General features: G+C 43.5%; 1 protein-coding gene across 1 annotated transcript in view; it reads right to left on the bottom strand.

The window, feature by feature from the left end:
• Positions 1–9,328: 9,328 nt before the first annotated feature.
• LOC142365580 (zinc finger protein 131-like) overlaps positions 9,329–24,626 on the bottom strand; it is a 42,174-nt gene continuing 26,876 nt past the window's right edge. Inside the window, exons 7-8 of the mRNA XM_075446477.1 lie at positions 19,978–20,108; positions 9,329–10,610 (exon numbers count right to left, since the gene is read on the bottom strand). Coding sequence (XP_075302592.1) covers positions 10,008–10,610; positions 19,978–20,108 — 734 coding nt within the window. The 3' untranslated portion in view covers positions 9,329–10,007. The remainder of the gene's footprint in view (positions 10,611–19,977; positions 20,109–24,626) is intronic.

Below are 24,626 nucleotides of genomic sequence, written 5' to 3'. Positions count from 1 at the left end.
CATTTAAACCAGCTGTTATCTAGCAGCTCCATATTGATCAAATTTGGAAACTGGATTAAACTGCACAGATTAACATGCTTCCAGTAGAAAATGTATCCCATTAATCCTCTCCCAGCAGATCTGTCTCCATGCAGCATTAACAAGATTTATCACTAGCACAGATATCCTTACAATGATTTCATTGCAGATATCTAGATTGGTATAATATCTAACTCTCTCTGCATCTTAAAATACCAATTCACAACCAAAAGGAGAGAGCTCAATTTATGAATGAATGCTGGAAGCAATGAAACATCCTTGGATGTTATCAGAAATGTATAATTTATTAGAAAACAATAGTGTTTTTCAATTAATTTTCAAGGGTACTGAGTGTACAAATATGTATTTATTTTATAAACATAGTAAAACTACTATTATCCTATGCTTCCCACATTAGGTAGAGTCCTCTCATAATTCAGGCAAGAGACACACCAATTCCTATTCTGGAGTTATCTTTCTCAGTAGCTTGTTTTCCTTGCTATGGGGAGAAGAGTCTTTGGTTTTATGCTTCAGGAAAGAAAGTCAGGAAGCTGGACAGTGTTTTCAGTTCCACTACTGCCTGCTTGTAGTATTATTTAATCTGTGTAACCATAATAAAATACAGAAAGTTTAAAAAAAAAAGGAAAAAAAGGCATTTACCTTCTTTACAAGAACAGAGGCTGAGCTAATAATATTTGCTAAATGTCCTAAAAGACAGATATTTACACACGAAGGGCTAGCTTTATCCAAACACCCAGAAGAGGGTGTTTGGATATCTGAAGGTGCACAAGTCCATGGGGCCTGATGAGATGCATCCGCGGGTCCTGAGGGAACTGGCAGACAAAGTTGCCAAACCACTCTCCATCATATCTGAGAGGTCGTGGCAGTCTGGGGAGGTCCCCACCAACTGGAGAAGGGGCAACATCACCCCCATTTTTAAGAAGGGAAAAAAGGAAGACGTGGGGAACTACAAGCCAGTCAGTCTCACCTCTGTGCCTGGCAAGATGATGGAGCAGATCCTCCTCGAAACCATGCTAAGGCACATGGATAACAAGGAGGTGATTGGGGACAGCCAACATGGCTTCACCAAGGGCAAATCATGCCTGACCAACTTGGTAGCCTTCTATGATGGGGTTACAGCATTGGTGGACAAAGGGCGGGCAACTGACATCGTCTCCCTGGACTTGTGCAAGGCATTCGACACTGTCCCGCATGATGTCCTTGTCTCTAAATTGGAAGGACATGGATTTGACAGACGGACCACTTGTTGGATAAGGAACTGGCGCGACGGACACACACAAAGAGTTGCAGTCAACGGCTCGATGTCCAGGTGGAGACCAGTGACGAGTGGTGTGCCTCAGGGGTCGGTACTGGGGCCGGTGCTGTTCAATATCTTTGTCGGCGACATGGACAGTGGGACTGAGTGCACCCTCAGCAAGTTTGCCGACGACACCAAGCTGTGTGGTGTGGTTGACACACTGGAGGGAAGGGATGCCATTCAGAGGGACCTTGACAGGCTGGAGAGGTGGGCCTGCGTGAACGGCATGAAGTTCAACAAGGCCAAGTGCAAGGTCCTGCACCTGGGTCAGGGTAATCCCAAACACAAGTACAGGTTGGGCGGAGTGGCTCGAGAGCAGCCCTGAGGAGAAGGACTTGGGGGTACTGGTGGATGAGAAGCTCAACATGAGCTGGCAATGTGCGCTTGCAGCCCAGAAGGCCAACCGTATCCTGGGCTACATCAAGAGAAGCGTGGTCAGTAGGTCGAGGGAGGTGATTCTGCCCCTTTGCTCTCGTGAGACCCCACCTGGAGTACTGCGTCCAGCTCTGGAGCCCCCAACAGAAGAAGGACATGGATGTGTTCGAGCGGGTCCAGAGGAGGGCCACGAAGATGATCAGAGGGCTGGAATACCTCTCCTACGAGGACAGGCTGAGGGAGTTGGGGCTGTTCAGCCTGGAGAAGAAAAGGCTCCCGGGTGACCTCACAGCAGCCTTCCAATACCTGAAGGGGGCCTATAGGAAAGATGGAGAAGGACTTTTCACAAGGGTGTGTAGTGATAAGACAAGGGGGGATGGCTGTAAACTAAAAGAGGGCACATTTAGATTAGATATTAGGAAGAAATTCTTCACCATGAGGGTGGTGAAACACTGGAACAGGTTGCCCAGAGAAGCTGTGGATGCCCCCTTCCTGGCAGTGTCCAAGGCCAGGTTGGATGGAGCTCTGAGCAACCTGGTCTAGTGGAAGATGTCCCTGCTCATGGCAGGGGGGTTAGAACCAGATGATCTTTAAGGTCCCTTCCAACCCTTACCATTCTACGATTCTATGATTGTAAGAGCTGTGCTGGAGATTTTCTCATTGTTAGACAAGAATTTCAAAGGATGGTGTTTCTTCCCCACCTCACAGTAAAAATCAGGAAGAAAAGCAAGCACTTCCAACTTATGGAGCTCTGGAATAATGCCAGAGGCCAAGACTGCGCATGCAAAAGTTTTGTGGTGTTTCCAGCTGTAAGGAGCTAATCCCATCGCTTGTCAGCATTGTTCAAATTTATGTGCTCTCATTTGTTATGTTCCGCACCCCAATGTAACTTCGTCTCCAAAAAAAATAAAAGCAAAAAACCAAAATCCCCCCACAAAGAGCACATGTTGAACATATATCTTACAAACACCTCCATCATTTGTGCTTCCCTCAGGCAAAGCACTACAGCTGCCACAATGTCGTATCTGCTTGGGTCAACACTCTGTATCTCACGGAGTGGGAACTTGCAATGCGTCCACTTCCAAGAGCGTCTCATTTCCCCAGTGGTGAAGTCCAAAAAATCCTCCCATGAAGTTCAACCTACAGAACCCAAAGAAAAACCCTTTTTAGCAAAGGGCTAATTGATCAGTTTATTGTAATTTTGCTACAATATGGGCAACTAATTCTTTTCCAGTGCAACTAAATTGCCTTCAAAACAGAATTACTAGATCAGAATGTACTATAATAAATTATTTATATTTGTAATAGTGCAGGCCCTATGGTAGTTTACAAAATAATTTTGGGTATTTTCATAGGACAAAGCTAAGGACCCCACAACTGGACATTTTAAAAAATACCCTAGAAGCTGCAATTTTTAAAACAACAATCTCAAAAGATCCCAAACAAGCAACTGTAAGAACAGTAAAACCAGCATATTTGGGTATCTTTAGTTCCTGATTCCCAAAGAGACCAACTGTCTAGAACTAACTAAAATCCTTAAGTCCTCACATCTATTTGTGGGATAAGATACTGTTTAGAAAAGAAGTATCAGCTGAATTAAATGCACTAGAAGATTGATGATAATATTTAAGTGTCAGGAAAAATAAACTCAGCCAAATTATTCCCTGTCATTTACAGCAATGGGGTTGCTCAGCCCCTGGAACTGTTTTAGATCTGAGAAAATACTTAAAAAGAAATTACCTAGTGCAAGAAAAAGTAGTTTAAACAAGTGGCAAGAAGAAAAAAAATAGAAAAAAATTATTCTTTCTCTCTGGTAATGTTAGTATGTTAGTAACAGATGTAATAGGGAATAAAGACATAGAGATATATATAGTTTAGGACCTTTTTTGATAGAACGATACTTTTAAAAATCTGGTTTGTTACACACATGTGCACAAACACCCTTCTCTCCCTGAAAATGAGTATGTTTTAGTTTACTGTATTTTCCTCCTTAACTGTGGAGAGATGCTTTCCCAAAAGTGGGATCGTTTACCCAGTGTGGAAGCCTTTCTGCCCTATATCAGAGGGACAATCTAAACACACCCTAACATATATGCACCCATGATTTTACAAATCTATTTGGTGTGAATCAACTGAAACTTCAGTCTACATCCTGAAAGGAGAAAGCCCTGAAACTACTAATTTCTTGTGACACATACTGTTCTGTTTATCAATAACTGTGCCAGCCACTCTAAAGCTATATGAACAGATTACACTATATAAGGAATAATACCCCAATCCAGAAAACACTGAAGCATGTCCTGGCTTCTTTCGTGGAATTATTCATATGCTTCTTATATTAAACACAGTATGGAATTTCTTAGACTGAAAATATTTTGGCTTTAGGCTCCAATTAGCCCTAGCATAAGAAGAGGGTGTCAGATAAAATACATGTGTCTTTCAAATAATCTGCATTTAAATAACAATTAAAAAACATCCACATTGGCACCGTCTCTTGTTTACTCAATTTTAACAGCAAAAGAACCTCTTCTCCCGTCACCTCTGTGTAATTCATCTGTGAGCCCCTCGGGCGAGCCTGCCCATGAAGCACCACTCTTTCAGTGTGGCCCCTGAAAGCAGGTGGGTTTTTCTGTTCCTTTTTCAGAACAACGCACCAGGATATAACAGAATTTTCATGAATCAGATTACAGCCCCAGCAAATGATATCATACAGAGTTACACCTCCAGCTGGAGGGAGCAATTGGAAACACTTTATTTTGTTTAGAATATTTTAAAGAAAAGTCAGCATTAGAAAAATGTGGGATCTTATACCAGCAACTTTACTGAGAAAAATCATTCCTTTTAGCCAGTAGACTTTCTCTAGGCAAATTAAAATACAAATTAAAACAGCAGTGACAAAATATTATTGAAATTATTAAAACTCCTCCAGTGGCATAAGCACAGGTGCGAGGCAAGGCTTGTTAACATCAGTGAGAGTCTTCCTGCAGCCCTGTCGATGCCACAGGAATGCAACCTTAGGCTGCTTGTGTATTGGGTTTGCATGACAAGTCGGGGGGGGGGGGGGGGGGGTGTGCTACAGGGATGGCTTCTGTGAGAAGCTGCTAGAAGCTTCCTCCATGTCCGATAGAGCCAATGTCAGACAGCTCCAAGATGGACCCACTGCTGGACAAGGCCAAGCCAATCAGCGACGGTGGTAGCACCTCTGTGATAACATATTTAAGACGGGGAAAAAAAACACCCTGTGCAACAGCAAGTGCAGCTGCAGAGGAGTGAGACTATGTGAGAGAAACAACTCTGCAGACACCAAGGTCAATGAAGAAGGAGGGGGAGGAGGTGCTCCAGGCGCTGGAGCAGAGATTACCCTGCAGCCCATGATGAAGACCGTGGTGAGGCAGGTTGTCCCCCTGCAGCCCATGGAGGTCCACAGTGGAGCAGATCTCCACCCGCAGCCCGTGAAGGAAACCATGCTGGAGCAGGTGGATGCCCCAAAAAGGCTGTAACCCCGTGGGGAGCCCGCGCTGGAGCAGGCTCCTGCCAGGACCTGTGGACTCGTGGAGAGAGAGGAGCCCACTCTGGAGCAGGTTTGCTGGCAGAGCTTGTGACCCTGTGGGGGACCCACACTGGAGCAGCCTGTTTCTGAAGGACTGCACCCTGTGGAAGGGACCCACGCTGGGGCAGTTCATGAAGAGCTACAGCCCATGGGAAGGACTCACGTTGGGGCAGTTTGTGGAGGACTGTCTCCTGTTGGAGGGACCCCACGCTGGAGCCGGGGCAGAGTGTGAGGAGTCCTCCCCCTGAGGAGGAAGGAGCGGCAGAGACAACATAATCTCCATTCCCTGTCCTCTTGCACCACTTGGGGGGAGAAGGTAGAGAAAATCGGGAGTGAAGTTGAGCCTGGGAAGAAGGGAGGTAGGGGTGGGGGGAAGGTGTTTTAAGATTTGTTCTTACTCTGATTTGATTGGCAATAAATTAAACTAATTTCCCCAAGTGGAGTCTGTTTTGCCCATGATGGTAATTGGTGAGTGATCTCTCCCTGTCCTTATCTCAACCCATGAGCCTTTTGTTATATTTTCTCTCTCCTGTCTAACTGAGGTAAGGCAGAGCAGCTTGGTGGGCACCTGGCATCCAGCCAGGGTCAACCCATCACACATTGGCAAAGGCTATAAGACCCAGCTGCGCTGGAAGAGCACCAGAACAATAAAACTCAGCACCTGCGGGTGTGGGGAGTCCAGGCATGTTCGCAGCTTGCTGGCGACACGCAGTGTCTCAGCCTCTGCTTCCCGCAGCGATCGCCGGCGGACCACCCGGGGGCACTCAGCTGATGCAGTGCCATCTCTGGGGGCCAGATCTCTGCCCGGGCGGGGGGACACAGCCAGCTGTCACTGGAGCTGCGTTCCCACCGCCGTACCTGAAAACCGGCTCCCCCCCGTCGCCTCCAGCCCCGGCTCCGCAGGGCCTCACCACCCCTTCCCGCCTCCCAGCAGACCAACCCCAGGCAGAGGCGGCCCGCCCCTGATCGCGGGCCTCAGCGCCGCCGCAGCCCCTGCCAACCGCCCGCCATTCGTTGCCATCAGGGAGCCCGCCATTTGCCCACCTCACTCTTCCCCTCACGCGGCGGGGACGGGCCTCCCTGCCTCACCACGCCCCCCGCCTGCCCTCGGGGGAGGTGACAGCCCCCTCAGCCGGAGCGTCGGGAGCCGCGCAGGCCCCCGCCTTTGCTGCCAAACCTTGGACAGCTCCGTCGGCGGCGGGCTGCGATCCCGCGACCGGCTGTCACCTGCCAGGCACAGGCCCCCGCACCCCACTTACACCCTCCAGGTCCTCGTGCTCCCACGTTTGAGACTTGCACCCTAGGAGCTACAGGCTGCACCTCTCTTCCTAGTTTCAATTCTTTTAATGGTACAAATTATATCCTCAAAAGGCCACCCATCCCTCATTTAAAGGAATCGGAAAAACAAGCCCCAGCAGAGACATTTATAGATGTCAAGGTTCCAGTTAGGGAAAAAAACCCCATCAGGCAGAAAGTGTCAGGGAGCTGTGCGAGCATGTCTCCCAATGCATGCAAAGCTGTGGCAATGATGCAAACAGGGGCATGCTCCCAAAGTTGGGTCCAGCCGTGGCTGAAGCTGGACTAGATCTGAGCTGGTGAGTCAGGAAAGGGTTCCAGCTTCTGTTGTACCTGCCTGAGCTGCCAAGTGTTTGACAAGCTACAAATTATTTGCATTTTCATTATAAACAGGTTGCTTGCTTTCTCATTCAGAATAATAACAAGTTACAGAATTTGTGTAAGAGAACACCATATTCTGCACCATTAGCTAATTAAAAGTTCCACTGCATGTGTGAAACAAAGCAAAGGCTGCAGGATCCTCCTCTGGTGACCATTTCACACAGGACTGACATCCCATTTCATCCTCATAAGCCTGCAGATGAAATGCGCTTTGGCAACTGATTTTGAAAAAAGCAGCTAATCCTTTCTTATATTGTCTGAATAATTCAGCAGCTCTCAAACTACTGATCAGCTCCTTTTCCCCTCCCTGTCCTTCTTTCAGAAATAGCTTGTGGCCTCTCATGAATATTATATATAAATCTAAAAGTCTACCCCTAACCTCAGTCTCAATTTAATGCTCACTTTTAATTTTGTATCCAGACACACCTCACAGGTTTTTGTTCATTCCTACTTTTCCATTTCTCACTGCCTAGACCCCACTGCTTTAGCTGATTAGTTTAATTCGGTATAAATTGAAGCATTCATCCAACGTGACATGGCCCACAGCAGGCCCCAGGCAACAAGCGCAGCTGCTTTCTGCCCCATTGCAAGCTATAGACCAGTACCTGCATAACACAGGGTGCTCTGGGGACCAGCAGTATATACTTATTTAGAGGGAAGAACTCCTCCAATGGTGCATAGGTAATATAAAGTTTGGAGAGGTCTGTGTGTCATTTGGGGCAGAAAGAGGATGGCAAAGTGGCTGTTACAGAGAGCAACCAGAACTTCTGACTCTCTAAGTCAATTGTCCCTCTCCCAATGTCAGCTGTTGCAGTAAGGAGGCATGAGGGACTCCACCGGTGGAAGCAATTTGGACTTTAGACATTTGGGCAGGAAATTCTAGGGAAGAGGGGGTTGCAAAAGGAAACACTTTCCAGTGGAGTTATTACCTGAGGAGAGCCTTTCACCCTGTCCCTCAGGGTGAGAAGGGGATTGCTCATGCCCCCACCGCACTCCCACCCAGGCTCAGCAGGAGTCTGGATGGGGCAGCACTGGGTGCAACAACAGAGCATCATTTCTCTCCTACCAAATTCACAAGCTGTTGTTGAAAAGGAGAGATCAAACAGAACAAAAAAATAGCCCAACTGTGCTTACCAAACCACAGCCCTGTTACCAATACCATGTACCTTCTCAATTTACATTGGACCTTAAATTACCTAAAAGTTAGTTTCACTGATTAGCCACACAGCCAGATTGTTCCTTTAACTCCACAGCTACAGACCTTGTGTCTATATGTACAAATACCTAAAATATTAGAGTTATGTAGCTAAGCAAGCAAGCCTGTCCCCTGCGTGTTATCAAAAGACAGGCTTCTTATCAGAAGCCAGGTATAAATACAATAGTCAACTTTTACTTTCATGATTAACATTGGGCCACATTCTTCCCCCTGCACAGAATCTCATCACATATTACTTGCATCTCAGAAAACACAAAACATCATAAAAAAAGAACACAAGTTACGTTAATTGAATTGTTTGAAATTTTAATTGAGATCCATGTTTGTTTTGCAACAGTTTCTCAAAGGCTATGCTACAATGAAACACAAGAATCATTTTGAATGAAACTAAATAAAAGCACAAATCTCAGGAAATAATTCTGCATTTGGAGAAGACTGAATATAAAAGCCTGATTTTAACTAAGATCTACAAGATTACCAAGAGCATTAGGGAACGTCCTTGCAAAAATTCCTCCCTTTAGTTAAGGCTTTGAAAAGAAAGTTTTTCAGAAGTATGGAGGCACCTCTAACCTCAAGGCAACAATTGAGAATTAGAAGTCCTTAGCATCCTTAAACATAGAGCTAGACAAGTATTTTCTAAACAAACTTAACTTTACAGTAATGAGCTATTAATGTTATTAAAATGAGATTGATTCTTGCCACTGGGATCTGGCACTGTAATTGCCAGTCACTCAGCTATTCCTAATTTATTGGATGAAGCAAATAATGCAATATTTCATGGATGGTACTGTTTTATTGTCTAATATTGATTAAAATATTTACACTCCTACTTTTCAATCCACATTTTAGCACTCATACCTATGGCTTTTACTTTTAGTACAACATCTTTGTGTCAAGTGTCAGAATTTCATTTAAAAAAACGGGAACCTGATACCATATAGACAAGTCTTCTCTATATTTATGTTTAAAAATATTCATTTTCAAAAAATGACAGTTTATAAAAGAAGAGTCTGCTGGTAGCTTTCTTCCAGCTCGTGTACCACAGATTCTACTGAGCTTTTCCTAATTTAAAGTGTCCCTTTTAGAGTGCCCTGCTGCCTCCACGTGGAATCTGTTTCCTCCCTCACCCCCCCCCCAAAATTTAATGAAAAAAAAAAAACAAACAGTAGCTGACAATTTTAAGCAAAAATAAAGTGCTATAACATTACCTACATTGCCTTTTACTGAACTAGGTTCTTAAACACTCTAGGAGCTTCGTGGAAATTTAAATAGTCAGTCAGGATTTTTGTGCTCCGAGACCTCCAGCGAGAATGGTTTTTTCCCCAGCCTGAAAGTTAGGGACTGCTGTTAGGAAACAGCAAACAGTCTGCCCAGAAAATTCACAGGTACCCAATTGGCCACTTACATTAGAACCCACCAGATTTTACTGATTCTTCCGCCACAGACACCCTGCAAATCTATAACAAGAGTTTGCTTTTGTGGCAGGAGGGAAAGAGGTAAAGTTACTCTTACATATACCCAGGGATGGTGTAACAGTGATACAAGTTATTCATTATTAAAATCCTCACAAAGCTGTCCATCTCTCTGGTAGTTTCTGTTCCATGGTATTACATGAACGGGAAAGTTATTTTTCACGAGAAAAGTTTAGTTGTACATGAAGAAAGCTAACTTTGGTCCAGCTTCCTAAGCACAGCATATTGGAAAGATGACCACTGACAGTTCAAAAACCAATGTAAAAGCTAACAAAAATAATTGTGTGTTTCATTCCTAAACCTGCACAGTGTGGTTATTTGTCCTAGTCATCCACCTTTTCATTCTGTGTCCACTAATTGTTGAGTTTTTAAGTCTACAGCTTATTCATGATCTTCCTTATCTACATCATCTACCTGACTAGTTTCCTTTTCTTCTGCTTCTCCTTGATCAACACTTTCATATTTTACTTGTTCCAGGTCTGTTCCATCTATAAGTTCTGCCTGTACTTCTTCCATCTGTATTTGATTTATGTGCTCAACATGTAACTGCTCCACATGAACTTCAGCACCTTGTTCAGTCTGAATGTGTTCAACTTCCAAGTAACTAATTTGCACCTGTTCTTGCAGTTCATCTATCTGCGTGCCTTTCACTTGACTGTCCTGTATGAGATCCTGGTGCATCTGTTCCACAGTTACCTGTGCGGGATCCACTTGTACCTGAATTACTGGTAGGACATGGACTTGCTCCACTTGTTCTATTATAGTCATTGATGTTACTGGTTCAGCTTCCACAGCTTCCACTGGAAGAACCTCTTCTGTCACTATTTGTTCTGAAATATTGTGCACTTCTTTGAGATGCCTTCTCAGCTCACTGCCTTGCATAAACCACAAATCACAAAAGGTACAGTGGTTGGGTTTGTCACCGGTGTGTATTACCAAGTGATCTTTAAATTGATCCCAGCTGTTAAACACACTGTTACAAACCTGAAACAAAAGATACAGTAAGTTAAACAGTGCCAACAGAAATATGACAAAGTATAGTGCCTATTTCAGATCATAGCTTCACATAGTGTAGCTTCTTGCTACTTGGATTAAAAAAAACCCATGTATGTTAGAGGTAAAAGTTGAGAAGTCAGCTTCAGATGAACAGAAGACCTGGTATTTATTTATTTTTAAGAAACAGTGTGCCATTTTGAGTTGTGCATACACAGGACACCTACAAAATTTATGAGTCAGTACAGCATTTGAAAGTTTTCTTATTTTAACCTTATGGGAAATTCACATAAAGATTCATCCCCCAATAAATGTCTGGTGCTAGAATTTTGGGTGGAAAGCTATTTAGGTAATAATATTGTATGATGAAAGTGTAATACAAACTGTCCTTTTACTGAAGTTCTAGATGCAGTACTACTAGCCACCTTTTCCTTATCAGCTTTCATTTTTTCATAGCATTGTGAGATTTACCTGGCTAGACTAAACTCTCCCATTTTGCCATTTCAAAAAAATACTTGAGTGATTTCAGCAGATAAAAATCTCTTAAAACTCCATCCCTTTAAGTCTCTTCCAGCTAAAAGTACTGCTTTGACTGCAGACATACTATTTTCACAAAGCACTTGAGCACATTTCCTTTAGCTGGCACTGAGGTAAGTAGCCTGAAAACAACACACAAAGACTGCAGAAATGAATGAGGTGCCAGGATAGAAGAGAGAGGAGTGGGGTAGAGTCAGGCGCTTGGAGTAAAGAAACAGGCTCAGGGGTCTTTGACCATGCAAGTGTTCTTGGCTGCAGAAAGAAGCAAAGAACATGAATTTCACTGTTGGCAAATATTTTTGAAACAGAATGTTCCATCTCCTCATTTTTCAGCAACAGCACAGAAGGATGATGGAGTATCTGACAGGGAATAACTCAAGGAACAGGTCTGTGTAATGGAGCTGCATATCCCCATTTTGCTGCTGAAATCTTAAAACCATGTTTGTGATGCTAGTGACATGCTTTTTGTTCCTCCCCAGTCTCATGCTTTAGAAAGAAGTTGCACACACACTTCTTAAAATACTAACCTTACAGACAAGCACTCAAAATTACTTAGTCATACATAAAGGTAATAACTACCAGTAATGCCCAAGCACATAATTACTGTTCTTGCCATGTGGAGCCTAATTCAGTACAAGGCATACAATGAAGAGAACCAAAAGCGCTCATCAAGCGAGCACAATTTTGATTTAGAATCATAGAACAGAATCACAGTATGGTTTGGGTTGGAAGGGACCTATAAAGATCATCCAGCCCAACCCCCCTGCAGTGAACAGGGACATCTTCAACTAGATCAGGTTGCTCAGAGCTCCATCCAACCTGGCCTTGAATGTTTCCAGGGATGGGGCATCGACCACCTCTCTGGGCAATCTGTTCCATTGCCTCACCACCCTCACTATAAGACATTTCTTCTTTATATCTAGTCTAGATCTACCCTCTTTCAGTTTAAAGCCATTACCCCTTGTCCTATCACTACAGGCCCTCGTCAGAAGTCCCACTCCAGCTTTCCTATAGGCCCCCTTCAGGTACTGGAAGGCTGCAATAAGGTCTCCCCGGAGCCTTCTCTTCTCCAGGCTGAACAACCCCAACTCTCTCAGTCTTTCCTCATAGCAGAAGTGCTCCAGCCCTCGGATTATTTTTGTGGCCCTCCTCTGGACCCACTCCAACAGGTCCAGGTCTTTCCTGGGCTGAGGGCTCCAGAGCTGGATGCAGTACTGCAGGTGGGGTCGCACCAGAGCAGAGTAGAGGGGCAGAATCACCTCCCTCAACCTGCTGGCCACGCTGCTTTTGATGCAGCCCAGGACACAGTTGGCTTTCTGGGCTGCGAGCGCACTTGGTGGCTCATGTTGAGCTTTTCATCCACCAGTACCCTCAAGTCCTTCTCGGCAGGGCTGCTCTCAATCCCTTCATCCCCCAGCCTGTGTTGATACCAGGGCTTGCCCTGACCCAGATGCTGGACCCTGCACTTGGCCTCGTTGAACCTCATGAGGTTCACATGGGCCCACTTCCCAAGCTTGTCCAGGTCCCTCCGGATGGAATCCCATCCATCAGGCATGTCGACCACACCACTCAGCTTGGTGTCACCTGAAAACTTGCTGAGGGTGCACTCTATCCCACTGTCTATGTCATTGATGAAGATATTGAACAGTACTGGTCCCAATATGGCCCTTGAGGGACACCACTTGTCACCGATCTCCATCTGGACATCGAACTGTTGACCACTGGCCTCTGGTTGCGACCTTCCAACCAATTCCTTATCCACTGAACATTCCACCCATCAAATACACATTTCTCCAATTTAGAGAGAAGGATGTTTTGGGGGACCGGATCGAAGGCGTTACAGAAGTCCAGATAGATCACATCCATAGCTCTTCCCTTGTCCACTGATGTAGTCACTCCATCACAGAAGGCCACTAGGTTGGTCAGGCAGGACTTGCCCTTGGTGAAGCCGTGCTGGCTGTCTCGAATCACCTCCCTGTCCTCCATGTGCCTTAGCATAGCTTCTAGGAGGATCTGTTCCATGATCTTCCCAGGCACGGAGGTGAGGCTGACAGGTCGGTAGTTCCCAGGGTCCTCCTTTCTATCCTTTGTAAAAATGGGCACAATGTTTCCCTTGTTCCAGTCACCAGGGACTTCGCCCGACTGCTGTGACTTTTTAAATATCATGGAGAGTGGCTTGGCAGCTACATTAGCCAATTAGAGTTTTTTCCTCTTTGTTCAGTAAGCAAATATTTTTTTTATTGAACACTATTCAAATTTAGTTCTAAAGATAAAAAAAATCAAGAAAAATTTATCCAAGAATTGCTGTAGTTGCTGCAGGCTGAAATAACACTAACCCACATTCCCAATATCTGTAACAGAGAAAGCTATGAGGTGAAGCAATTAAACCAAAGGGTCACTGTAATCGATGGCCTTGCTGGACTTGTCAAATGCAAGACGAAAGACAAATGGACTGAGGCGTCTCTCGACTGAGGTGTCAAGAGCCGAAGAGATAACCAAGGAAGTAATTAACTGGTGCTTATCAGACAAAAGTAAGGGGGTATAGCCCATCACTGTAAAGCATAACAACTAAATGATGCAAAAGCATCAGTGAAACCTCTGATTAAATGATTTGATTAACAACACACAGAATTCATTCATCTCCTGCAGTATTCACTGCTTTCTGTGAATAAGATCACTCTGTTTTCTGTGCAACAAATAAAGCCAATATCCAGCAGTTTTCTTTACTACGCAACCCAATTTAACATCAAACCACAGCCATTCTGTGAACTGAATAACGTGAAAACTTTAAGTGGGGGGGAGGGGGAAGTGTGTTATTGAGACTGTCACAGCAGTGGAGTAGCAAAATTGCAAATAAAAATGCTACAACCAACCTCAGCTCTCATATTTTCTAGCTTTTCAGAAGTTAAGTAACGTTCTTCTGAAGAGCTTTTCAAATGTCAGCTACGTATAGTGACCAAAGGGGGGAAATGTAACCACGGTGATGGAATTAGTTAATCATAAAGCACGAACAATGCTGCTATGTCCCTTGTACAGCCCTGCCCATCTGGACATTAGGTCTGGGAACAGAGGGTTTAGTCCCTAGGTAATCATTAATGTTAAACAATAATGGTGAAGGGGGATTTTTAATAGAAATAGCATTACCAAATGGTTGCAGGTGTATTTGTGGTACCTATCTATTGTGTGAATTAATTGAAGCAAAAAGTCATACATCTCCCCCCAAAGAAGTTAGTTTTAATTAAAACCAGCAGGTGCCTAGAACTGGTCAAGACGACCCGTGCCGCAGGGACAAGAGCCAGAAGAGGACTGAGTTTGCGCAGAAACTGTGATGAAGAGGATAAGCCTTCATCTTAGGACCCCCGACGACCACCACTAGGAGGCACTGCGCAAGCGCGGGTGGGAGGAGTGTATGAAAATGGACTGATTTGACTATGAAAGAAAGGGCTTATGTAATCAGATGAATATGCATATTTTGATCTATATAAACTGCACGGAAAGGGTATGGGGTATGCACGTTCGGCGGAATTATCCCCCGTGCATCCGACGTCGCAATAAAGAATGCCTGCCTTTTAACACTACATTGGTGTTACGAGGTTTATTCCCGGATTTTCGGTGACAGTTTCTGGCGACCCAGATGGGACTCTGCTTGTGAAAACCGACGGATCCGCGGGATCACGGGACCTCCAGCCGGCATCGAGGGATTCTCGAGGAGAACCTCTGATCCCCGGACCGAAGGATTCCAAGTAAGTCCCCTGGAATTTAATTAAGGCATTCTTTAAGTGTAATATACGCCTGCTCGTAAATCGTGGTGAAAACCTCGTAGAGTTGGGCTAAAAGGTACCTTTGTGGAAAGTCTCTGCTCGGTGAAAGCCGGTGGAGCGGGGCCCAAGGGGGAGGTCTTCAACAGCGGGTTGAAGTCTCCAGGATCTCAGCAGGGGGCTGGGATCCCAAAAGGGAGCTCCAACAAGGGTTGGGGTCCCTCTGATTAGTGTTTGTGATATAGTGCACAATCACTACCACTGGTCATTTGAAGGATGGGCACCTTTCCGAGTAAAAGACCCATCCCAAGGGGCACGCCTTTGGGATGTATTTTAAAACACTGGAAAGAGCTGGGGGGGGACCCTTTAACTCGGAAACAGTTATTTGAGTATTGTAATCATTGGTGGCCGTTATATACTCTGGATGACGGGGAGAAGTGGCCGGAGGACGGGACACTGTGTTATAATACCATTTTGCAATTGATGTTGTTTTGTAAAAGGGAAGGTAAATGGGAAGAAATGACATACGTAGATTTGTTTTTCTCGCTGAGAAATCATCCGAAATGGCAAAGGCAGTGTGGGATACATCCGCATAGTTCTATGGTAATGGCTTTGGGAAAGGGAAAACGTAAAAAAGGTTCAAAAAAATGCTGTGCCGCTTGTAGCGTCGGGAAAGAGTGTTTGAAATTTGAGTCTAAGGAAGATGATGTCGAGCTAATGGTGGCACCGCGTCGGAGATGGGGGGATAATCAGAAAGAGGAATCCGAGATCGTTAGCCCTTCCACCTCCCCTCTGGGGGAGGGTGCGAGAGGATTTAGCCCGGTTTCGGGAAGAACGCGGGGAAGGACAGGGTGGGTAGCGGAGCCAGCTCCCCTCCAGGCTCCCCTCTGAGAGGCAGTAGGAAATACTGGTCCGGTGACAGTAAAGGTTCCATTTTCAATAACTGATTTAAGGTCGTGGAAAGAAGTAGCAGGACTCTTCGCGCGATTAAATTGAGGACTTTAGATAAGAAATCATGAAGAGGACCGGGGGAGTCAACCCTAGCTAAACCCCTGGTCACACTAAAGCTAGAGAATAAGGAAGTAAAATTTTTAATAAATACAAGGACCACTTATTTGGTATTAAACACATGTAAAGGGAAATGTAGTCATAAATCTGTAGATGTTGTTGGTGCGACAGGGTAAAAAGAAAATTAACCTTTCTTAGAGCTGTTGAAATTTAGATTGAGAAAACAGTGGGTAACTCACCAGTTTCTATATATGCCTGAATATCCATTGCCTTTGTTAGGACGAGATTTATTAAGCAAATTAGAGGCACAAATAACTTTAAAAAAAAATGAGGAAATTGAATTATTGATACCAGAATCAAAAGCCGTAGAGGCAAAGGTGTTTATGTTACAGGATTCTTTTAAGGAGGAACAAATTCCAGAAGAGGTGGAAAACGCAGTAATCCCCTTGGTTTGGGCAAATGAAGTTCCAGGACGGTCCAAATTAGCAGAACCGGTAAAAGTGACCTTAAAACCTGGACCCAAACCGGTAAGACAAAAACAATATCCTATTAAGGGGGAGGCTCGAAAAGGATTGGACGGGTTAATCACAAAATTTTTGGAATGTGGACTTTTGGTAGAATGCGAGTCAGAATATAACACACCTATATTACCGGTAAAGAAACCTGGGGGACGGGAATATCGACTAGTCCAGGATCTAAGAGCTATAAATCAAATAGTTCAAGATATACACCCAGTAGTGGCCAATCCCTATACTTTATTGACATCCCTGAAAGAGGAGCATAAATGGTTTACTGTACTAGATTTAAAGGATGCCTTCTTTTGCATACCTCTGGATGCACAAAGTCAAAGCATATTTGCTTTTGAATGGGAGAGCCCTGCAACAGGATAAAGGTGCAACTGACATGGACTGTACTTCCACAAGGATTTAAAAATAGCCCCACAATATTTGGAAAACTGTTTGTCCGTGAGAGGCAACACCTGGCCCTTGGAGTACTGGCACAACGTCTGGGATCCTGGAAGCGGCCAGTAGGATACTTCTTTAAACAACTTGACAACGTGAGTAAAGGATGGCCGGGATGTTTGTGCGCTGTGGCAGTGACGGTATTGCTGATTCAGGAAGCTTGAAAATTGACTATGGGCCAAAAGATGGTGGTGTATGTACCACACATGGTGGTAACTGTTCTAGAACAAAAGGGGGGTCATTGGCTGTCCCCCAGCAAAATGCTGAAATATCAGGTTGTCTTGCTAGAGCAAGATGATGTGGAACTGAAAACCACAACCATCGTAAATCCAGCAATGTTTCTGTCAACGAAAAATCCAACAGAAAATCTAGAACATGACTGTCTGCTAACTGTTGAACAAGTCTATTCCAGCAGACCGGACCTGAGGGATGAGCCTCTGGAAAATCCTGATTTCAAATTGTTCGCGGATGGAAGCAGCTTTGTCAAAGAGGGAAGACGAACGGCCAGATACACTGTTGTCACCACCACCGAGGTACTGGAGTCAGGAACGCTACCTGCAAATACCTCGGCACAGAAAGCAGAACTGGTGGCGTTGCAGCGAGCCTTGCGAATGGCAGAAGGAAAAAGGGTAAATATATGGACTGATTCCAAATATGCATTTGGTGTGATTCATGCTCATGGAGCCATCTGGAAAGAAAGAGGATTGCTCTCAGCCCAAGGATCATCGATAAAACATAAAGAAGAAATCCTTCAGCTCCTCGAAGAAGCGCAAAAACCAAAGGAAGTGGCAGTGATGCACTGCAAGGCTCATCAATTTGGTCAGACAGCTGTAAACATAGGTAATCAACTGGCAGACAAAACAGCAAAGGAGACTGCGGAACGAGGTATCCTTGCACTAGTACCAGTAAAACAAATAAAAATCCCGAATCTGAAACCATAATATAGTAAATTGGATGAGCAATTGGCAGAACAATTAAAGGCATCACAAAATACAGAAGAGTGGTGGGTAACGCCAGAAAAGCGGGTAACAGTAACCCCGCAAGTCATGTTAGAACTTGCGAAAGAAAAACATGCACAGACACATTGGGGTGTAGATGCTATAGTCTAGAGCCTAAAATCATCTGCAGTGTGTGTAGGAATGACAGGAGTAATGAAATCTATAGTAGCTAAGTGTCCAATTTGTCTCAAAAATAATCCTTTAAATCGGAAAAGGGCACCCCTAGGAGTAACAACACAGGGTAACACCCCAGGAGATTATTGGCAAGTTGATTTTTCTGAACTGCCCAGGCAGAATGGATTCAGGTATCTATTAGTATTAATTGATACTTTTTCTGGATGGCCAGAAGCCTTTCCTTGTCGCACCAACAAAGTGAGAGAAGTAGTTAAAATATTGTTGAAAGAAATAATACCAAGGTTTGGGGTATCAATTGGCATGTCTTCCGATCGGCCTTATAAAAGAATTTGCAAATTTACAAAATGTGACCCAAATAACTGCATGTCTTCCAATCCCAAGGGCGGTAGGAGAATCAGTCCCGTGGGAAATTCAACAAGACATGCAAGAAAATTGGCTTGATAAAATTTTTAATGGATTCAGGTGGAATATTAGTTCTTGGGTCAAATCTTTAGTCGGTACCGGACTGCTTTTACTGGTAGTAGTTTTAATAATACTGCTCATTTATTATTGTCTAAAAAAGGAACTCACCAACAGAACAGCTTTTAATCGAATTCAGGCTATTGCAAGAAGACAAAACCTTAGTGAGTCGGTTGTTACACTTCACCACCCTATAGCGAAACAAGTGGACTATAGTGTAGTGTTGTAATTTTAAAAAGTATATTTTAATAATATTTAATCATTATATGATTTAAAAAAAAATTAATTATGGAAGTATTGAAAAGATAATTATTTCAAAACTTCCAAAGGGGGGAAATGTAACCACGGTGATGGAATTAGTTAATCATAAAGCACGAACAATGCTGCTATGTCCCTTGTACAGCCCTGCCCATCTGGACATTAGGTCTGGGAACAGAGGGTTTAGTCCCTAGGTAATCATTAATGTTAAACAATAATGGTGAAGGGGGATTTTTAATAGAAATAGCGTTACCAAATGGTTGCAGGTGTATTTGTGGTACCTATCTATTGTGTGAATTAATTGAAGCAAAAAGTCATACATCTCCCCCCAAAGAAGTTAGTTTTAATTAAAACCAGCAGGTGCCTAGAACTGGTCAAGACGACCCGTGCCGCAGGGACAAGAGCCAGAAGAGGACTGAGTTTGCGCAGAAACTGTGATGAAGAGGATAAGCCTTCATCTTAGGACCCCCGACGACCACCACTAGGAGGCACTGCGCAAGCGCGGGTGGGAGGAGTGTATGAAAATGGACTGATTTGACTATGAAAGAAAGGGCTTATGTAATCAGATGAATATGCATATTTTGATCTATATAAACTGCACGGAAAGGGTATGGGGTATGCACGTTCGGCGGAATTATCCCCCGTGCATCCGACGTCGCAATAAAGAATGCCTGCCTTTTAACACTACATTGGTGTTACGAGGTTTATTCCCGGATTTTCGGTGACACAAGCACCCTAGCTATCCATCTACAGCATTTATATTTGTGTAAAAGACATTACAGATTGTCATCGTAAGTTGGAATGACTTTCCAGACAAAGTCAATATATTGGTATTAAACAGAAGAATAATAAAATAGGAAATAAAATAGTACTTTGTATTTTGGACTTTAGTGAAGCATGCTCACAAGCAGGAAAGGCCTAGGTCAGTGCATCAAGAACCTTGAAAAGGAAGCAGAAAGATCAGTAAGATGGAGATGAACACTTACCTACCCACAAGAATCTCTCTGATTAACAAAGTATTATGAAGCTCCATATCAGTAATTCCGTATTTTAAATGGAACTACTTAGATATAGAATTTACCCTCATGTTGTGGTTGAATGCAATCTTTATAATTTATTTTACCAAAAGTAGTTCTTGGAGACATAAGCCCACTCTTGTTGCCTTTCCTGCTCAGTACTCCCACACTCCCTCAGCACAGGAAGGAGGTATCTAGCCTCAGACTCTGCTACTTCCATTACTTACCTGACATTCATACAGCTTCTTTCTTCCCTTTTTAGCTCCAGCTCCAGACTGACAGGCCGTAAGATGACATTTGAGTGTGCTATTTCTAGCAAAACGTTCATGGCAATTCGGACATTCAAATGGTTTTTCACCTGTTAAGACAAACACAGGGATTTGTATGCATATAAAACCAGCCAGTTTTTGGTCAGCTCTCCCTTCTTTCCCTCTCCCTTTTGTGTAGGTTGATAAATATGCTGTAAAGATGTGGCCAACTGGATTATTCTACAGAAGAAGAGAAAGACATTCTATGAAAACTTTATTTATGAAAATAAAAGGGCAAAAACCTAACATGGAATCATAACTCTCATTTGTAAAAAAACCCCAAACAACAAACAAACAACAATGTAAAAAAATTACCAGTGCCATTTAAGGTACATTTTGTTTTTTTATGGAACTTAGATTACTATTCTGACGAAAAATCTTAAAGAAATAGCAGCTATTTCTCTCTTTTCACCTGATAATATTAACAATTAAAGACTCAACATCAGTATATACAAAGTAACACATTAAAGAAGGAAGTATTTAAATAATACAAAGGTTTATTTTCAAGAACAATAACAGCTTATGCTTGAGAGCTGAAACTGAGCTCCAGAAAAAGAAGTTGGTACATAATGACCATGAAGTAACAATGCATCAGTATTAAAACAAACAAAACAAATCCCAAAACTTTCATCCAAGGTACCATATTGTTATTACCATCATCAAGTAGTAACAAAGAACAACTGCTGTCTCTGTTTAATAATTTCATCATGCACAAATGCAATGAAATTCAAGGAAATTAAAGTACAAAAAATTAGGAATGGTGTGTTTCTTCTGAAAGTCTGATAATTAATCTGTGGAGGTACCGATACCAACATAACTACTGAAACAAACTACTTGATGAACTCCAAAAGAGACTGAGACATTTCAGTGAGTAACGTAAGAATCTATTCTAGCTAGCTTAAGTTTAAAAGCCTACATTTTCAGGAATGCAGTAGTTATTGACTACTGAAATGGAAAGCCAATAAACCTGCATTTTCAGAAATAAAGATATTCAGAAGTGCCTAACTAGCTTTTCAAAAGAAATCCACAAGTAGCCTATAATTCTCGCTTATATACCTAAAGGCCACGGAAAAATGTTACATGGTGGGAATATTCCCCTTAATGGTTATAAAAGGCTATGTTTTTGAAGACTGTTGTACAGGTAATGCAGAAGATGCTGAACTGCCAGTAGTCTTGTAGATCAAAAATCATAGACTTTGCGTGAGCAAACAAATACATTGTTGAGCCAAGAGGATATTACAGAACAAAACTTGGAATTGGAAAAGGGGAAACATAAGGGGAAACTTGGACTGGAAAAGGGGAAACATAACCCCCATTTCTAAAAAGGAAGACCTGGGAAATTCTGAACAGTCAGTCTCACCTCTCTGCCTGGCAAGATCACGCAGCAGATCCTCCTGGAAACTATGCTAAAGTGCATGGAAAATAAGGAGGTGATTGGCGACAGCCAACATGGCTTCACTAAGGGCAAATCCTGCCTGACAAATATGGTGGCCTTCTGTGATGGGGTTACTGCATTGGTGGATAAGGGAAGAGCAACTGATGTCATCTACCTGGACTTGAACAAAGCATTTGACACTGTCCCACATGACATCCTTGTCTCTAAATTGGAGAGACATTTGATGGATGGACCACTCGGTGGATAAGGAATTGGCTGGATGGTCCCGCTCAAAGAGTTGCAGTCAACGGCTCGATGTCCAGGTGGAGACCAGTGACGAGAGGTGTTCCTCAGGGGTTGGTATTGGGACCGGTGCTGTTTAACATCTTTGTCGGCGACATGGACAGTGGGACTGAGTGTACCTTCAGCAAGTTTGCCAACGACACCAAGCTGTGTGGTGTGGTTGACATGCCTGATGGATGGGATGCCATCCAGAGGGACCTGGACAAGCTTGGGAAGTGGGCCCATGTGAACCTCATGAGGTTCAACAAGGCCATGTGCAGGGTCCGGCATCTGGGTCAGGGCAAGCCCTGGTATCAACACAGGCTGGGGGATGAAGGGATTGAGAGCAGCCCTGCCGAGAAGGACTTGAGGGTACTGGTGGATGAAAAGCTCAACATGAGCCACCAATGTGTGCTCGCAGACCAGAAAGCCAACTGTGTCCTGGGCTGCATCAAAAGCAGCGTGGCCAGCAGGTCGAAGGAGGTGATTCTGCCACTCTGCTCTGGTGAGACCCCACCTGGAGTATTGTGTCCAGCTCTGGAGCCCTCAGCCCAGGAAAGACATGGACCTGTTGGAGTGGGTCCAGAGGAGGGGCACAAAGATGATCCGAGGGATGGAACACCTCTCCTATGAGGAAAGGCTGAGGGAGTTGGGGTTGTTCAGCCTGGAGAAGAGAAGGCTCCGGGGAGACCTTATTGCAGCCTTCCAGTACCTGAAGGGGCCTACAAGAAAGCTGGAGAGGGACTTTTTACAAGGGCATGTAGTGATAGGACAAGGGGGAATGGCTTTAAACTGAAAGAGGGTAGATTTAGATTAGATATAAGAAAGAAATCCTTTACTCTGAGGGTGGTGAGGCACTGGAACAGGTTGCCCAGAGCAGCTGTGGATGCCCCCTCCCTGGCAGTGTTCAAGGCCAGGTTGGATGGAGCTCTGAGCAACCTGGTCTAGTGGAAGATGTCCCTGCTCATGGCAGGGGGCTTGGAACTAGATGATCTTTAAGGTCCCTTCCAACCCTTACCATTCTATGATTCTATGAAAACTCACACCACAGACCAAAACTCACTCCACAGACCTTCACCTGCCCTGCGGTCTGGTCACATTTAAAAAGTTACTTGGAGCAAGGCACCGCCCAGTCAAGAACAGATTTACTCTATTCTTACTCAATTTCTTCAATAATCTTCAATGTATTCTGCCAAAAGTATCTGAAAGTGACAACTGAAAGACAACAGTGGTGATATCCAAAGGCCAAAAGACATTGTGTGACTTCTTGCACAGTGCAAATCAATGCTGCGACCTCGGCTGCACCGGTCACAGCAGCGATGGAAAACACAGAGAGCTGTCAGCCTGCCTCTAGCTTGAGAAATGCACTGGCGAACTGGGGAATAAACTCTTCTGCTAAAGGTGACAACTTGCTTTTCTTCCTCCAGGTGTCATCCAACTACAAGTTTAGTCTCATCTAAGTGAGATTCTATAAAGAGGGAGGGTTCTGGCCTGATGTAACAATTATCTTTTTTCCATTTATGAGAACGGGTGAGATTTCACTTGCCAATCATAAGTAACTCACAGGACAGAAATTCTGACCTAAGACAGTCCAATATTGTGCTGGTCCTTTATAATCCTACAGCCACAGGAAGGAGATTGCCCAAAATAAATATTTTTTAACCAAAAGACATTCATAACAACACAGTGACTTTTATTTGCCTAATATGTAAGAAATACCAGGGAATTCAACCATAACCATAAAGCTGCCATATCGTTATTTAGATTTGGTTTAGAGAGAAATAGTTAGCCTAGTTGGGGTTTTTTGCTTGTTTCCCCCCCCCCCCAAGGCAGGCATTTATCAAATGAACTTCTTAGGATCATTTAGGATCAAGGTATGTAAAGAGTCCATTTATCCACTCCTATGGAAGATGTTATTTGCAGTTCAAAGTATACTTCCTGTAAGACATATTTTAGATTTATGAAGAATGGCAAAGACCTTGATTAATTTTTCTTAAGAAGTTTGTATAATCTGCATACAAATTACTTGAGTTATAGGGTTTTCAGACAAGGGCTGATTAATTTGGCTGCTTGGAGCACGTCACAACTCCTTCACTTCCACCTTCTCTCATGTGAGCACACACACACTCTCCATAAAAGGAAAACAAAGAAAAAAAAATTAAGAAGGCCTAACTTTAAGAAATATTCAGCAGTCAAAATTCCCAGTAAATTCAGAGGGAATCAAAGCTGTTCAGTGTCTCTTTCTGGGATATAAGCTTTGCAAAATACCAGGATTAGACAAGCATATTGAGAGCAGTAGCTTCATTCTAAGATTGATTTCTGTATGAGGAAATTGCTCTTCTTGTGTAAGACAAATTAAAGCTACTGAACTCAGCAGATATATATTATTTAAGCGCAGCCTTGCAGAATTTCTGTCTTATGAGTTACTTACGATTGGCAAGTGAAATCTCATTCATTCTCATAAAGGGAAAAAAAGAGAATCATTAGATCAGGCCAAAAAACTTCCCTCTTTATAAGTTCTGGAGATGACTTTGTTAGTACGTTCAGTTACACGACATACAAGACAATTTTGAGGATTTTTTTCCTGAGATTCAGAAGCTGCTTAAGGCACTGTACGCACGTGTGAGAAAGAAACTCCATAGTTCTCCTTCCTTTCTTTTATTGAGACAAAGATAACAGCCATTGGTAATGTCAAGTTCCTACATCAAAAAGAATTACCAACCTTGATAAGGTGTCTGTTTCTGCTCCAGTTGCTAGTTTCATGTTATTGCTGGTGTTGTGATTAAGCAGCAACAGGATCAAATACTTTGTAGGACATTTTCTCCCTGGCCTTTTAATTTCATTTTCGTATAGCACTGGTTGAATACAGAATTAAGAACTTAGAAAGCCTTTGGCTCAGTGGAAGTTTTTC

The sequence above is a fragment of the Opisthocomus hoazin genome, chromosome W, assembly GCF_030867145.1.
Source record: "Opisthocomus hoazin isolate bOpiHoa1 chromosome W, bOpiHoa1.hap1, whole genome shotgun sequence".
Lineage (NCBI taxonomy): Eukaryota > Metazoa > Chordata > Aves > Opisthocomiformes > Opisthocomidae > Opisthocomus > Opisthocomus hoazin.
This window is presented reverse-complemented; position numbering and strand designations above follow the sequence as displayed.